This window comes from Ostrea edulis, chromosome 6 (genome assembly GCF_947568905.1).
Source record: "Ostrea edulis chromosome 6, xbOstEdul1.1, whole genome shotgun sequence".
Lineage (NCBI taxonomy): Eukaryota > Metazoa > Mollusca > Bivalvia > Ostreida > Ostreidae > Ostrea > Ostrea edulis.
The window spans coordinates 22,642,018-22,660,065 of NC_079169.1; the positions used below are offsets into that span (position 1 = coordinate 22,642,018).

Sequence of the window (18,048 nt, forward strand, 5' to 3'; positions counted from 1 at the left end):
CATTGGTGAAGGTTTGGTATCTTTACGGTGTACGGTTTCGGAGGAGTAGCGATAACAAGGTTAATATTCTAAGGGGCAATAACTTTTGTAGGGGTCAGTCTTAAGGTACAGGAATTAAATCTTTAAAATAGATTTAAAAGGACATACTAAATATGCAATGATATGTAGTATATGTTGAAAGACAAAAGAGATCTAAAAAGAGCTAAATTTCTCATATTTTGAATGACCTTGACCTTTGACCTTGATATAAATCAAAAGGTCAAAGGATGAAGATTCTAATGCAGTTAGTCCCATGTCTCTAGGATAAATGGTTTTAAATTTTTTCAATTATTTGTAAAAATCAAAAACTTTCAGGGGCAATAACTCATAAAAGGGGTTGACGAATCATTTCGCAATGAATAGATTGAAGAGTCTCCTTGACTAGTCGAAGACATTGGTGAAGGTTTGGTATCTTTACGGTGTACGGTTTCGGAGGAGTAGCGATAACAAGGTTAATATTCTAAGGGGCAATAACTTTTGTAGGGGTCAGTCTTAAGGTACAGGAATTAAATCTTTAAAATAGATTTAAAAGGACATACTAAAGATGCAATGATATGTAGTATATGTTGAAAGACAAAAGAGATCTAAAAAGAGCTAAATTTCTCATATTTTGAATGACCTTGACCTTTGACCTTGATATAAATCAAAAGGTCAAAGGATGAAGATTCTAATGCAGTTAGTCCCATGTCTCTAGGATAAATGGTTTTAAATTTTTTCAATTATTTGTAAAAATCAAAAACTTTCAGGGGCAATAACTCATAAAAGGGGTCGAAGAATCATTTCGCAATGAATAGATTGAAGAGTCTCCTTGACTAGTCGAAGACATTGGTGAAGGTTTGGTATCTTTACGGTGTACGGTTTCGGAGGAGTAGCGATAACAAGCTTTTATTGCAAAAGGGGCAATAACTCCTTGAGGGGTCAAAGTTCATATACGCAGGGTGAACTGCCAAAATCTTTTAAGGAGTACATTCTTATGGACTATAAATCTTTTCGATAAATCTTGAAACTCAAAATCACGGGGAGGAAAAATAATAATAATAATAATAATAATAATAATAATAATAAACAGAAGAATATCAATAGGTCTTTCCACAGAAAGATGGAAAGACCTAATAATAATAACTAGTAATCCTAATTGTTCACGAACAATTAGAGGTCTTTCCACCTTTTCTGGATTTGTTTCTTGACCTTCAATCTTGATCCATTCTTCAGTAGGTTAAATGAGGCCCAAAAAAAATGTCAAGTCAATGTAAACTTGGAAAACTTTCAGGGGCCATAACTATTTAAAGGGGTTGGTGAATCCTTTCGCACTAAATAGATGAGTCTACTAAATCAGTACAAAACATTAATGATTAAGGTTTGGTATCTCCAGGGTTAACGGCTTTGAAGGACTAGTGATAACAAGCTTTATTTGTAAGATGGGCAATCATTTTTAAAGGAGCCCGGCTTAAGGGCCAAGAAAGAAGTTTTAATTGGTTTTAAAAGAACATACTAATGATGCAATGAAAAATGATGTATGTTGAAAGACAAAAGAGTATAAAAAGAGCTAAATTCTCAATATTTGAAGTGACATTGACCTTTGACCTTTACCTAATATTCAAGGTCAAAGGTCAATGATCACATTGCAGTTGGTCCCATGTTTCTTTGATTATCCGTTTAAAAGTTAACGATTAGCACACACACATAAAAGGGCAATAACTCACATAAGGGGTCAGCGGATCCTTTCACACTGAATAGGTTGAAGTTCTGCTTTGAGAAACCGAAGACATTGGTGAAGGTTTGGTGTCTCTATGGTATATGGTTTCAAAGGAGTAGCAATAACATGGTTAATACTGTAAGGGGCAATAACTTTTCAAGGGGTCAGTTTTAGGGTACAGGTATTAAATCTTTAAAATGGATTTAAAAGGACATACTAAAGATGCAATTATATGTAGTATATGTTGAAAGACAAAAGAGATATAAAAAAAGCTAAAATTCTCATATTTTGAATGACCTTGACCTTTGACCTTGACATAAATTAAAAGGTCAAAGGATGAAGATTCTAATGCACTTGGTCCCATGTCTCTAGGATAAATGGTTTTTAAAAAATTTAATTATTTGTAAAAATCAAAAATTTTCAGGGGGCAATAACTCATAAAAGGGGTCGAAGAATCTTTTCGCAATGAATAAATTGAAGAGTCTCCTTGACTAGTCGAAGACATTGGTGAAGGTTTGGTGTCTCTACGGTCTATGGTTTCAGAGGAGTAGCGATAACAAGGTTAATTCTGTAAGGGGCAATAACTTTTAAAGGGGTCAGTCTTAAGGTACAGGAATTAAATTTTTATAATGGATTTAAAAGGACATACTAAAGATGCAATTATATGTAGTATATGTTGAAAGACAAAAGAGATATAAAGAGCTAAATTTCTCATATTTTGAATGACCTTGACCTTTGACCTTGACATAAATTAAAAGGTCAAAGGATGAAGATTCTAATGCAGTTGGTCCCATGTCTCTAGGATAAATGGTTTTAATTTTTTTCAATTTTTTGCAAAAATCAAAAATTTTCAGGGGAATAACTCATAAAAGGGTTCGAAGAATCTTTTTGCAATGAATAGATTGAAGAGTCTCCTTGAATAGTTGAAGACATTGGTGAAGGTTTGGTGTCTCTACGGTCTATGGTTTCAGAGGAGTAGTGATAACAAGGTTAATACTGTAAAGGGCAATAACTTTTAAAGGGGTCAAATCTTAGGGTACAGGAATTAAATCTTTATAATAGATTTAAAACGACATACTAAAGATGCAATGATATGTAGTATATGTTGAAAGACAAAAGAGATATAAAAAGAGCTAAATTTCTCATATTTTGAATGACCTTGACCTTTGACCTTGACATAAATTAAAAGGTCAAAGGATGAAGATTCTAATGCAGTTGGTCCCATGTCTCTAAGATAAATGGTTTTAAATTTTTTCAATTATTTGTAAAAATCAAAAACTTTCAGGGGCAATAACTCATAAAAGGGGTCGAAGAATCATTACGCAATGAATAGATTGAAGAGTCTCCTTGACTAGTCGAAGACATTAGTGAAGGTTTGGTATCTTTACGGTGTACGGTTTCGGAGGAGTAGCGATAACAAGCTTTTATTGCAAAAGGGGAAATAACTCCTTGAGGGGTCAAAGTTCATATACGCAGGGTGAACTGCCAAAATCTTTTAAGGAGTACATTCTTATGGACTATAAATCTTTTCGATAAATCTTGAAACACAAAATCACGGGGAGGAAAAATAATAATAATAACTAGTAATCCTAATTGTTCGAGAACAATTAGAGGTCTTTCCACCTTTTCTGGATTTGTTTCTTGACCTTCAATCTTGATCCAAGGTCAATGATTACATTGCAGTTGGTCCCATGTTTCTATGATTATCCGTTTAAAAGTTAACGATTAGCACAAACACATAAAAGGGCAATAACTCATAAGGGGTCAGCGGATTCTTTCACACTGAATATGTTGAAATTGTGCTTTGAGAAACCGAAGACATTGGTAAAGGTTTGGTGTCTCTATGGTCTATGGTTTCAAAGGGGTAGCGATAACAAGGTTAATAATGTAAGGGGCAATAACTTTTAAAGGGGTCAGTCTTAGGGTACAGGTATCAAATCTTTAAAATGGATTTAAAAGGACATACTAAAGATTCAATTATATGTAGTATATGTTGAAAGACAAAAGAGATCTACAAAGAGCTAAATTTCTCATATTTTGAATGACCTTGACCTTTGACCTTGACATAAATTAAAAGGTCAAAGAATGGAGATTCTAATGCAGTTGGTCCCATGTCTCTAGGATAAATGGTTTTAATTTTTTTTAATTATTTGTAAAAATCAAAAACTTTCAGGGGCAATAACTCATAAAAGGGGTCGAAGAATCTTTTCGCGATGAATAGATTGAAGAGTCTCCCTGACTAGTCGAAGACATTGGTTGAGGTTTGGTATCTTTACGGTGTACGGTTTCGGAGGAGTAGCGATAACAAGGTTAATACTGTAAAGGGCAATAACTTTTAAAGGGGTCAATCTTAAGGTACAGGAATTAAATCTTTAAAATAGATTTAAAAGGACATACTAAAGATGCAATGATATGTAGTATATGTTGAATGACAAAAGAGATATAAAAAGAGCTAAATTTATCATATTTTGAATGACCTTGACCTTTGACCTTGATATAAATCAAAAGGTCAAAGGATGAAGATTATAATGCAGTTAGTCCCATGTCTCTAGGATAAATGGTTTTAAATGTTTTCAATTATTTGTAAAAATCAAAAACTTTCAGGGGCAATAACTCATAAAAGGGGTCGAAGAATCATTTCGCAATGAATAGATTGAAGAGTCTCCTTGACTAGTCGAAGACATTGGTGAAGGTTTGGTATCTTTACGGTGTACGGTTTGGGAGGAGTAGCGATAACAAGCTTTTATTGCAAAAGGGGCAATAACTCCTTGAGGGGTCAAAGTTCATATACGCAGGGTGAACTGCCAAAATCTTTTAAGGAGTACATTCTTATGGACTATAAATCTTTTCGATAAATCTTGAAACTCAAAATCACGGGGAGGAAAAATAATAATAATAATAATAATAATAATAATAATAATAAACAGAAGAATATCAATAGGTCTTTCCACAGAAAGGTGGAAAGACCTAATAACTAGTAATCCTAATTGTTCGCGAACAATTAGAGGTCTTTCAACCTTTTTTGGATTTGTTTCTTGACCTTCAATCTTGATCCATTCTTCAGTAGGTCAAATGAGGCCAACAAACTTTCAAGTCAATGTAAACTTGGAAACCTTTCAGGGGCCATAACTATTTAAAGGGGTTGGTGAATCTTTTCGCACTGAATAGATTGAAGAGTTTACCAAATCAGTACAAAACATTAATGATTAAGGTTTGGTATTTCCAGGGTTAACGGTTTCGAAGGACTAGTGATAACAAGCTTTATTTGTAAGATGGGCAATAATTTTTAAAGGAGCCTGGCTTAAGGGCCAAGAAAGATGTTTTAATTGGTTTTAAAAGAACATACTAATGATGCAATGAAAAATGATGTATGTTGAAAGACAAAAGAGATATAAAAAGAGCTAAATTCTCAATATTTGAAGTAACTTTGACCTTTGACCTTTACCTAATATTCAGGGTCAAAGGTCAATGATCACATTGCAGTTGGTCCCATGTTTCTATGATTATCCGTTTAAAAGTTAACGATTAGCACAAACACATAAAAGGGCAATAACTCATATAAGAGGTCAGCGGATCCTTTCACACTGAATATGTTGAAGTTGTGCTTTGAGAAACCGAAGACATTGGTGAAGGTTTGGTGTCTCTATGGTCTATGGTTTCAAAGGGGTAGCGATAACAAGGTTAATAATGTAAGGGGCAATAACTTTTAAAGGGGTCAGTCTTAGGGTACAGGTATCAAATCTTTAAAATGGATTTAAAAGGACATACTAAAGATTCAATTATATGTAGTATATGTTGAAAGACAAAAGAGATCTAAAAAGAGCTAAATTTCTCATATTTTGAATGACCTTGACCTTTGACCTTGACATAAATTAAAAGGTCAAAGAATGGAGATTCTAATGCAGTTGGTCCCATGTCTCTAGGATAAATGGTTTTAATTTTTTTTGATTATTTGTAAAAATCAAAAACTTTCAGGGGCAATAACTCATAAAAGGGGTTGAAGAATATTTTCGCAATGAATAGATTGAAGAGTTTCCTTGAATAGTTGAAGACATTGGTGAAGGTTTGGTGTCTCTACGGTCTATGGTTTCAGAGGAGTAGCGATAACAAGGTTAATACTGTAAAGGGCAATAACTTTTAAAGGGGTCAATCTTAGGGTACAGGAATTAAATCTTTAAAATAGATTTAAAAGGACATACTAAAGATGCAATGATATGTAGTATATGTTGAAAGACAAAAGAGATATAAAAAGAGCTAAATTTCTCATATTTTGAATGACCTTGACCTTTGACCTTGATATAAATCAAAAGGTCAAAGGATGAAGATTCTAATGCAGTTAGTCCCATGTCTCTAGGATAAATGGTTTTAAATTTTTTCAATTATTTGTAAAAATCAAAAACTTTCAGGGGCAATAACTCATAAAAGGGGTCGAAGAATCATTTCGCAATGAATAGATTGAAGACTCTCCTTGACTAGTCGAAGACATTGGTGAAGGTTTGGTATCTTTACGGTGTACGGTTTCGGAGGAGTAGCGATAACAAGGTTAATACTCTAAGGGGCAATAACTTTTAAAGGGGTCAATCTTAAGGTACAGGAATTAAATCTTTAAAATAGATTTAAAAGGACATACTAAAGATGCAATGATATGTAGTATATGTTGAAAGACAAAAGAGATATAAAAAGAGCTAAATTTCTCATATTTTGAATGACCTTGACCTTTGACCTTGATATAAATCAAAAGGTCAAAGGATGAAGATTCTAATGCAATTGGTTCCATGTCTATAGGATAAATGATTTTAAATTTTTTCAATTATTTGTAAAAATCAAAAACTTTCAGGGGCAATAACTCATAAAAGGGGTCGAAGAATCATTTCGCAATGAATAGATTGAAGAGTCTCCTTGACTAGTTGAAGACATTGGTGAAGGTTTGGTATCTCTATGGTGTACGATTTCGGAGGAGTAGCGATAACAAGCTTTTATTGCAAAAGGGGCAATAACTCCTTGAGGGGTCAAAGTTCATATACGCAGGGTGAACTGCCAAAATCTTTTAAGGAGTACATTCTTATGGACTATAAATCTTTTCGATAAATCTTGAAACTCAAAATCACGGGGAGGAAAAATAATAATAATAATAATAATAATAAACAGAAGAATATCAATAGGTCTTTCCACAGAAAGGTGGAAAGACCTAATAATAACTAGTAATCCTAATTGTTCGTGAACAATTAGAGGTCTTTCCACCTTTTCTGGATTTGTTTCTTGACCTTCAATCTTGATCCATTCTTCAGTAGGTCAAATGAGGCCAAAAAACTTTCAAGTCAATGTAAACTTGGAAAACTTTCAGGGGCCATAACTATTTAAAGGGGTTGGTGAATCTTTTCGCACTGAATAGATTGAAGAGTCTACTAAATCAGTACAAAACATTAATGATTAAGGTTTGGTATCTCCAGGGTTAACGGTTTCGAAGGACTAGTGATAACAAGCTTTATTTGTAAGATGGTCAATCATTTTTAAAGGAGCCCGGCTTAAGGGCCAAGAAAGATCTTTTAATTGGTTTTAAAAGAACATACTAATGATGCAATGAAAAATGATGTATGTTGAAAGACAAAAGAGATATAAAAAGAGCTAAATTCTCAATATTTCAAGTAACTTTGACCTTTACCTAATATTCAGGGTCAGAGGTCAATGATCACATTGCAGTTGGTCCCATGTTTCTATGATTATCCGTTTAAAAGTGAACGATTAGCACAAACACATAAAAGGGCAATAACTCATATAAGGGGTCAGCGGATCCTTTCACACTGAATATGTTGAAGTTGTGCTTTGAGAAACCGAAGACATTGGTGAAGGTTTGGTGTCTCTATGGTCTATGGTTTCAAGGGGGTAGCGATAACAAGGTTAATAATGTAAGGGGCAATAACTTTTAAAGGGGTCAGTCTTAGGGTAGAGGTATCAAATCTTTAAAATTGATTTAAAAGGACATACTAAAGATTCAATGATATGTAGTATATGTTGAAAGACAAAAGAGATCTAAAAAGAGCTACATTTCTCATATTTTGAATGACCTTGACCTTTGACCTTGACATAAATTAAAAGGTCAAAGAATGGAGATTCTAATGCAGTTGGTCCCATGTCTCTAGGATAAATGGTTTTATTTTATTTTTAATTATTTGTAAAAATCAAAAACTTTCAGGGGCAATAACTCATAAAAGGGGTCGAAGAATATTTTCGCAATGAATAGATTGAAGAGTCTCCTTGAATAGTTGAAGACATTGGTGAAGGTTTGGTGTCTCTACGGTCTATGGTTTCAGAGGAGTAGCGATAACAAGGTTAATACTGCAAGGGGCAATAACTTTTAAAGGGGTCAATCTTAGGGTACAGGAATTAAATCTTTAAAATAGATTTAAAATGACATACTAAAGATGCAATGATATGTAGTATATGTTGAAAGACAAAAGAGATATAAAAAGAGCTAAATTTCTAATATTTTGAATGACTTTGACCTTTGACCTTGACATAAATTAAAAGGTCAAAGGATGAAGATTCTAATGCAGTTGGTCCTATGTCTCTAGGATAAATGGTTTTAATTTTTTTTGATTATTTGTAAAAATTAAAAACTTTCAGGGGCAATAACTCATAAAAGGGGTCGAAGAATATTTTCGCAATGAATAGATTGAAGAGTCTCCTTGAATAGTTGAAGACATTGGTGAAGGTTTGGTGTCTCTACGGTCTATGGTTTCAGAGGAGTAGCGATAACAAGGTTAATACTGTAAAGGGCAATAACTTTTAAAGGGGTCAATCTTAGGGTACAGGAATTAAATCTTTAAAAAAGATTTAAAACGACATACTAAAGATGCAATGATATGTAGTATATGTTGAAAGACAAAAGAGATATAAAAAGAGCTAAATTTCTCATATGTTGAATGACCTTGACCTTTGACCTTGACATAAATTAAAAGGTCAAAGGATGAAGATTCTAATGCAGTTGGTCCCATGTCTCTAGGATAAGTGGTTTTAATTTTTTTCAATTATTTCTAAAAATGAAAAACTTTCAGGGGCAATAACTCCTAAAGGGGTCGAAGAATATTATCGCAATGAATAGATTGAAGAGTCTCCTTGAATAGTTGAAGACATTGGTGAAGGTTTGGTGTCTCTACGGTCTATGGTTTCAAAGGAGTAGCGATAACAAGGTTAATACTGTAAAGGGCAATAACTTTTAAAGGGGTCAATCTTAGGGTACAGGAATTAAATCTTTAAAATAGATTTAAAACGACATACTAAAGATGCAATGATATGTAGTATATGTTGAAAGACAAAAGAGATCTAAAAAGAGCTAAATTTCTCATATTTTGAATGACCTTGACCTTTGACCTTGACATAAATTAAAAGGTCAAAGGATGAAGATTCTAATGCAGTTGGTCCCATGTCTCTAGGATAAATGATTTTAATTTTTTTCAATTATTTGTAAAAATTAAAAACTTTCAGGGGCAATAACTCATAAAAGGGGTCGAAGAATCTTTTTGCAATGAATAGATTGAAGAGTCTCCTTCACTAGTCGAAGACATAGGTGAAGGTTTGGTATCTTTACGGTGTACGGTTTCGGAGGAGTAGCGATAACAAGGTTAATACTCTAAGGGGCAATAACTTTTAAAAGGGTCAGTCTTAAGGTACAGGAATTAAATCTTTAAAATAGATTTAAAAGGACATACTAAAGATGCAATGATATGTAGTATATGTTGAAAGACAAAAGAGATATAAAAAGAGCTAAATTTCTCATATTTTGAATGACCTTGATATAAATCAAAAGGTCAAAGGATGAAGATTCTAATGCAGTTAGTCCCATGTCTCTAGGATAAATGGTTTTAAATTTTTTCAATTATTTGTAAAAATCAAAAACTTTCAGGGGCAATAACTTATAAAAGGAGTTGAAGAATCATTTCGCAATGAATAGATTGAAGAGTCTCCTTGACTAGTCGAAGACATTGGTGAAGGTTTGGTATCTTTACGGTGTACGGTTTCGGAGGAGTAGCGATAACAAGGTTAATACTCTAAGGGGCAATAACTTTTAAAGGGGTCAGTCTTAAGGTACATGAAATAAATCTTTAAAATAGATTTAAAAGGACATACTAAAGATGCAATGATATGTAGTATATGTTGAAAGACAAAAGAGATATAAAAAGAGCTAAATTTCTCATATTTTGAATGACCTTGACCTTTGACCTTGATATAAATCAAAAGGTCAAAGGATGAAGATTCTAATGCAGTTAGTCCCATGTCTCTAGGATAAATGGTTTTAAATTTTTTCAATTATTTGTAAAATTCAAAAACTTTCAGGGGCAATAACTCATAAAAGGGGTCGAAGAATCATTTCGCAATGAATAGATTGAAGAGTCTCCTTGACTAGTCGAAGACATTGGTGAAGGTTTGGTATCTTTATGGTGGTCGATTTCGGAGGAGTAGCGATAACAAGCTTTTATTGCAAAAGGGGCAATAACTCCTTGAGGGGTCAAAGTTCATATACGCAGGGTGAACTGCCAAAATCTTTTAAGGAGTACATTCTTATGGACTATAAATCTTTTCGATAAATCTTGAAACTCAAAATCACGGGGAGGAAAAATAATAATAATAATAATAATAATAAACAGAAGAATATCAATAGGTCTTTCCACAGAAAGGTGGAAAGACCTAATAATAATAATAATAAACAGAAGAATATCAATAGGTCTTTCCACAGAAAGATGGAAAGACCTAATAAACAGAAGAATATCAATAGGTCTTTCCACAGAAAGGTGGAAAGACCTAATAATAAACAGAACAATAACAATAGGACTTTCCACTGAAAGGTGGAAAGCCCTAATAATAATAAACAGAACAATAACAATAGGACTTTCCACTGAAAGGTGGAAAGCCCTAATAATAAACAGAAGAATATCAATAGGTCTTTCCACAGAAAGGTGGAAAGACCTAATAAACAGAAGAATATCAATAGGTCTTTCCACAGAAAGGTGGAAAGACCTAATAATAATAAGAAGAAGAAAAGTGAAAAATCAACAATAGAATAATAGAAGGGTCTTCCGCTGAAGACGGAAGACCCTAATAATAATAAGAAACAGAGTAAAACCAATATGTTCCCAAACTTCGTTTGGGGAACATAATAATAAGAAACAGAGTAAAACCAATATGTTCCCAAACTTCGTTTGGGGAACATAATAATAATAATAATAAACAGTAGAATCACTAGAAGGTCTTCCGTTGGAAACGGAAGACCTTAATAAGAAACAGAGTAAAAACAATATGTTCCCAAACTTTGTTTGGGGAACATAATTATGAATTACAAGACTATGCATTCCAAAAGATCTGGTTTTAATCAGATTGTAATAGGATCCCACTGGATTAGTAATACTTAGCAGAAACTATTCATCTATGACACACATGTTACCTTCCACTGGTTTTGTATGTATACTCAACATCACTGTAAATCATAATTGCAGGTAATTTACATAATGTATATGTAACAGGTGTAAAATATAAATATGCAATACAGTAACAATATATAATTATTTATACTTTTAAGTTAATATGATGCTTTAGCTACCTGAAAGGTACAATATTCCCTGAGCCCAGATTGACTAATGCAATGGCAGTAATATATGATTGAATAACTTAAAACATTGAAATGGGCTACTAGAGCTTATGAAACTATATCTTTGTTGGTTATGTTTGTTTACAGCTGGTGTGCAAGACCTTGTCCAAAGTAATTAAGCATGCAAGTTTTCATTGGACAACCAATGATATCCATTAGGGAATTCCAAATTTTATTTTGGTCCAATGTAGGAAAATATCCAGATATGTTATATTCACCTCAAACATGTCAAAGGCATGTTGAAGTGGATTTAACATTTAGTTTTTTCTAGTTTGCAGAATCTCAGCCATTCAGAAAGGACAGAATCATTCCCTCACATAATTAAACAAAATGTGCCCTGTACCACATGATGCCAAGTGTAGTAGTATACGTGATGTTTCAATCTGGTCCATTTCATTGCCAATATATGTAACATGAATGAGTCACGCCATCTTCAAATAACACCTGAGACTGTTTCTATTCATGAATTTATTTACACACTCACCATCACTAGCCACACTTCCTGAATATGGGAGTACCTACCCTACCTCAAACCATGTCTGTTTGACCAATGAAACCTGTCCCGTAGGGATCAGGGTTAGAATAGGTCCTCAGTACCCCTTGCTTGTTGTAAGAGGTGACTAAATGGGGTGGTCCTTCTGATGAGACCGCAAAAACCGAGGTCCCATGTCACAGAAGGTGTAGCACGATAAAGATCCCTCCCTGCTCAAAGGCCGTAAGCGCAGAGCATAGTCCTAAATTTTGCAGCCCTTCATTGGCAATAGTGATGTCTCCATATGAGTGAAAAATTCTCGAGAGAGACGTTAAACAATATTCAATCAATCAATCAACCAGCGAAACCCCCAATTTTCATGATTATTTATGAAATGACGCAATCATTAATTTAAAAGTTTAAAGCGAGACAGTAGCATTGTAAACTCAGGAACACTTACCCTTTCTGTGTAACATTTAGGCATCCTGGATCTATAGAAGAGAAAAACAACTGTGAACAAGTGAAGTAGTGAGCAGTTTTAATAAAACATCTCTCCCCTTCAAGGATCAATTGATGATAAATGTAAATGTCAGTTTTAAGGTGGCTCATTACACCAAGATTTTATTTAATGGCTTGTTAAGATACCTCTTAATCGGCTCTTATGAAGTATGATTTTAGTACCATGAAAAGAGTGATACAAGCTCTCTTTCTCATATGAATTCATTTTATTTTAGAATTGATTTAAAAAATATATTTTGAATTGTCAAATCTAGGGTCATCCCTAGTGTTGTAACAACAATCAGAAAACATTGATTGTTGAGGAAAGAAAGCTATTGATTTCAATGATCCAAATTTTATTTTTTTTATTATCAATCATCAGGTGTGTATACACTTCTCATAGAATGCATTCTTGAATTAGCCTCTGTTGGCTATATATCTATCTATCTATCTATCTAATATCTATCTATCTTATCTATCTATGCACAAAGATTGAAATATGAACTCCTAAACAAACATAACAGCTCTATTAAGTGAAGAAATATTCAATGTAAAACACAGAAAAATTCACTATACATGTATTTGGATTCCCACGTTTGCCCCGGCTACCCGGGGTTGAACTCATGATCTGCAGAACTCTTAGCAGTGTGTGACCAGTGCACTGCTTTATGTCTCTGCTTTAATGACGATGGAATTCTCACTACCCTGTCACTTACTACATTATCATTGAGAATAGATATTTCATGTAAATTTAAGAGGATCATACAAGATGTATGCTGCATTTGAAATATTTTATGTAATAATAAAGCAGAAAGATTGCAATGAACTCTTGAACAAACATAATTGTGGCCGAGAGGTTAGAGCGTTAGCCTCGCATGCGGAAGGCCCAGGGTTCGAATCCCGGCTTTGACAGACCTAAGTCGTTAAAACAGGTAGTGACAGTTCCATCACCAAACGCTCATCATCAGGTGTGAATGTCACGGGTCGGAGATTACCTTAAAAACGGATGTCCCGTGTCACAGTAGGTGTGGCACGCTAATGAACCCTCACTGCTCAATGGCCGTAAGCACCGAGCATAGGCCTAAATTTGAAGCTCTTCACCAGTCTTGGTGACCTCTCCATATGAGTGAAAAATTCTCAAGTGACACGTTAAGCAAGATACAATCAATCAATAAATATACATATGTAAATGGGAAAAAACATGCAATATTTTGTCAGATTATGCTTTTTAAAATAAAAACATGTCATCCGATTATAATCAATAAAATCGCAGCGGAAACAGCAACCGATTCCAACTGATGATCAATTGTGAAAATGAACCGATGTCCCATCACTAGTGATCTCTACCAATTTTGATAGGTATATCAATGGTACATGCAAAGAAGTCAAAGGTAGTACTTAAAAAAGAAAATTGTCTTTCCATCTAAAGGTTATCATTAAAAAAAAAAATTAATCAAAAAATGAAATAAAATCCCTACCCACCTCTCCTATTTTTAAGGGAGTGTAACAGAACCACACATATCATTTTATTTGGTCTAAACTATTGATTATATGAACTCTTAAATGAAATGTAATTGGCTTAGAGTGGTAAAGAAGTTTATGTGGGGGGCTTACATCCAGGTATACATTCGATGGACAAACTTTGATCCAAAGCATGCTTTTATATATATATATACGTGTATGTGGGTGCACACATGTACTTATAATCTTGAGCAAATGATCATTCAAACTAAAACCACACAAGTTTGTCTACTTGAATGTGACTATAATGCTAGGCTAAGCATACTTACATCTATAAACCTCGTGAGATAGAAAATCTGTACTTGAGCAAATCCCTCGCTGAAGATCACATGGCACCAGATCTATTTCACCAGCATTTAGGTTGTACACAGGACAGAAATCTACAGCAACACGATTATTTTCAAGAGAATTAAAGATCATGATCATCAAACACCATTTTCTACACCAGGAATTTACCATATCTACATCTCCATTCACTTTCCATTAATATAAGCTGACAAAATACGATTTACAACATAGTTTCCTTAGAACATTACATGTAACCATAGTAACCTGTAAACCATTGAATCAGTTAATCCATCTGTATCAATATCATCCAGTCCGATACTTGGACAGATTCAAATGATAACCCATAGGTTATAGAGGGCAAAGCGGAGCTCTCCCTGTAGGTAACATCTTTTAAAGGAAAATATAGAAAATTAAACCATATATGGGTGGGTGTAAATGTAGTCCAGGTCACATGTCCCGGGAAGTCCGATATTGATATTCGCTGATTTATCATTATGTGATAGGTTTTCTTTAAATATCGAACTAAATATGTTTTAAGGTGATTAAAAAGAGTATTCATTGTGAATTTGGCGTATGAAAATTGCAGGGTTTGACATTTACTTTTTTGAGCACTATAGACCAGTCGGGCTACTTCAAATGATTTTTGCTAGACCTGACCTTACATCCACTAGCCCTGACCAACTTTCCAAAAACTGATAGTTTCTCCATATTTAAATGTACTTAATTCAAATGACAAACATTAAGTTTGCATGAACTGAAACGTACTTAATTGTCTCAAAAAAGAGCTTTACAAATTAGTCTCGTCATTCAATTTAATGCTTTCATTTTCAAACACAATTTCTGTTTCTTTAAATTCTACCCGGCACAGAAATTCTCTAGTCTATTTAAAATAAAATGACCTCAACCGTTTTTTTTTTTTAAATCTCTATTTCATAAGCCCTGCTTTGTTTCTTCTTTACTTTTTTTTTTGGAACATCTTTCCTTGAGGACGAGAAGTCGTATTTGAATATAGAGACATTCCCGCACATATGTCAACACCAAAAAATGGCTGTTTACGACGTAATTTATTAATTTGATAAACATGCACTTTCTTATACTTGATTCAAATAAACTGGGTTTTAAAAAAATGAAAATAAATTCATCTAAAACATCACTTTACACACATTTACATCGAGTAGATGTAAAACATCACTTCCAACCGCGACTTATTTATTAGAACTAAACAAAGAGATTGTGTCATCATGCGGTTCAAAATTTCTCGCAAACTCTACAGTTATTCATTTTTTGGTAAGAATAAAATATCTTATGGTTTAAAGTAAAGTTTCTTGTTTATATTTTCAACACGACCAGTCGGACTAGTAAATCGACATTTTACCCGACCGGACCTATCATTTAGTAGACTCAGTCGGTCGGACGTGCCTTAGTGTCAAACCCTGAATTGCCTAATTATTTAATAAATGGCTGTTATTTATTCTCTGGGGTGTAAAAGTAGTCCCGAAAATTTTACGAAGAAAACGCATATGAAATAACCAAAAATAAGGGTGTCTTAGCATTATCAACAGGGCACAAAACTAAAGATTATATGTGTTTTATACATAAGCGAGGCGAAAAGAAAAACCGGAAAAGCGTTTTCTTCAAAAAATGTTGTCCTGTTATGGATAGAGATCTATTCTAATGCCAATGCCATTTGCTTCACCCTTTAAAAACAGTTACATCTTCATACATATTAATTATATATTAAAGTTTTGTTGTAGAGCTCATTATGTCAGATTACAGTTCAGGTGATGACCATGCAACCATGTTCAGTTTGGTTTTATATATATATATATATAAATTTTTGAGATGGCCTGACGTCATAAAGGTGTCCTAACATTTCACGTACATAACGACGTCATCAACAAATGAAGGGAAAAGGCAAACTTCCACCAGAGTTTGTTTGTTTACAAGCCAAACTCTTCCAGTTAGGCATTATGAAATAGCGGTTTTTTTAGGTCGTGTATACTGTGTGACGTCACTGTAGAATGACGAAAAAACATAACGTCAAACGTAAACAACTTTCAAAACAAGAACGTAAACATCAAGTTAATTACTTTACACAATAATTTGAACAGTCTCCCTACCTTTTAATGGTCTTTTGATTAGTTTATGTTTAAAATCAAATCCATACTTTTATATTAATGCTCTTAATGTCAATATCTTCAAACTTTTAATTACGAACTACTTCTGTAGTGTTATTTGCCTGCGTGATAAATAAATAAAATCTGTATATTGTACTGCGTCACATAGGAGAGGTCTATTCGTAGGTGACGTAATGAGGCCTCGACGGGGAGTTTGGGGAAAAGGTTTTTACTTTAAGTATATCATGATGTCATAGATAATAACAGTAAACATATTTCACAGTAAGCTATACACGTATCAACACTTCGCCACGAGTTATGTCCCTTTGCGGGGTCAGTCAAAGGTCAATCGGTGAAAAACCAAGTTTTCCTTCTTTACCTTACCAAATGTAAGATGTTATTACTTTGAATTTTAGCCAATTACCAAGTTTTTCGTACAAGTTAATGGGTTGCCCCAATCTGGGGCATTATTGTAGTTGACTGCAATTGATGGAAAAATAACAGATGTCAAAGCTACAGATAGGAAAATTACAAAGGCCAACATAGGGAAATACGATTTTTATCTGGGAGATGGCGTACAAGGGACGTAACTTGCGCGAAGTGTTGATACGTGTATTGAGAGCCGGTTTTAAAGTCTTAATAAAATGTCTTTCTTGCTCTCGTCAGGAAATAGTACTTTCTGTATAGTTTATAAAACGGAAATACACTGAATTATCCGTGGCCACACACATCTATATATATATATTTATGCATGTTGACGGGTAGTCCGAAATATCCGACGTTTTCCTGGCTTTTTTATGATTTTGATATTTACCAGGAAAACGTCAGAACCAGCGCCACTATGTAAACTGGAACTTGCAAGCCGAATCCAATGTTAAAATCATAATTAATCAATAAAATGATGCTTCTTGTACTTACTATTATCAATTAACAGAAAATATCACTCCAAAATTTGAGAACAAAAGTACACAATTGTAGTCAACCTAATTTTCGCTGTCATTTGAGCGAATGAGTCACGTGACTCAAAACAATGCTCGACAGTTTGTTAAAATGTTTTCAAGAGACTGTCTATGTGAGGAAAGACATTAGTAAGTACAAGAAGCATCGTTTTATTGATTAATTATGATTTTAACATTGGATTCGGCTCGCAAGTATTTAAAATCGGCCCGAGAATGCCGGCTGGAGGCGGCTAATTTCCACTTTACGTAATGGCGCCGGTTCTGACGTTTTCCTGGCACGGTAAATATCAAAATCATAAAAAAGCCAGGAAAACGTTGGATATTTCGGACTAGTTGACGGGTACACTACAAACACCCATTTCATACGAGGGGTAAACATAATTACACATGTTGTACTTACTCGGTTGAACCCAGCTTGATAATAAACAGATCTCTCCTGGGACCTGTTTATCGTTTGGAATACAGTGGTATGTACTACTGCCTGTACAGTTGGATTTCGATTTTCTCTTGTTCCAATCATTCTCGTTCAGTGGACACGTATCTGCTGGCAGATACTTAAACATATTCTTATTTTCTCTTTCACAGTTCACAAATAACTTCTAAGTTCTCAGACTCAAACTGAGAAACCCCACCTTATACCTTATGTACTTTCGTTTTAATATTTTGGCAGGCGGTAAATCTAGTACTACCGACTCCCGATGGTCCCGGATTGCGATGTTTTATAGAAAATATTAAAACCGGCCAACAGAATAACTTCATACTTCTCTAGAACAATCTTTATGTCCAAATTTATGCACACAATAATAAAATTAATT

The 18,048-nt window shown here is 34.0% G+C and overlaps 1 protein-coding gene across 2 annotated transcripts in view; it reads right to left on the minus strand.

The window, feature by feature from the left end:
- Window positions 1-17,920, minus strand: part of LOC125647916 (uncharacterized) — a 42,507-nt gene extending 24,587 nt beyond the window's left edge. The window contains exons 1-4 of one of the 2 annotated variants that reach the window (XM_048874786.2): window positions 17,634-17,920; window positions 14,139-14,249; window positions 12,311-12,341; window positions 11,175-11,207 (exon numbers count right to left, since the gene is read on the minus strand). In XM_048874786.2, coding sequence (XP_048730743.2) covers window positions 11,175-11,207; window positions 12,311-12,341; window positions 14,139-14,249; window positions 17,634-17,796 — 338 coding nt within the window. In that variant the 5' untranslated portion in view covers window positions 17,797-17,920. The remainder of the gene's footprint in view (window positions 1-11,174; window positions 11,208-12,310; window positions 12,342-14,138; window positions 14,250-17,633) is intronic. The other variant, XM_048874787.2, reaches the window with a different exon arrangement.
- Between the last annotated feature and the right edge of the window lie 128 nt (window positions 17,921-18,048).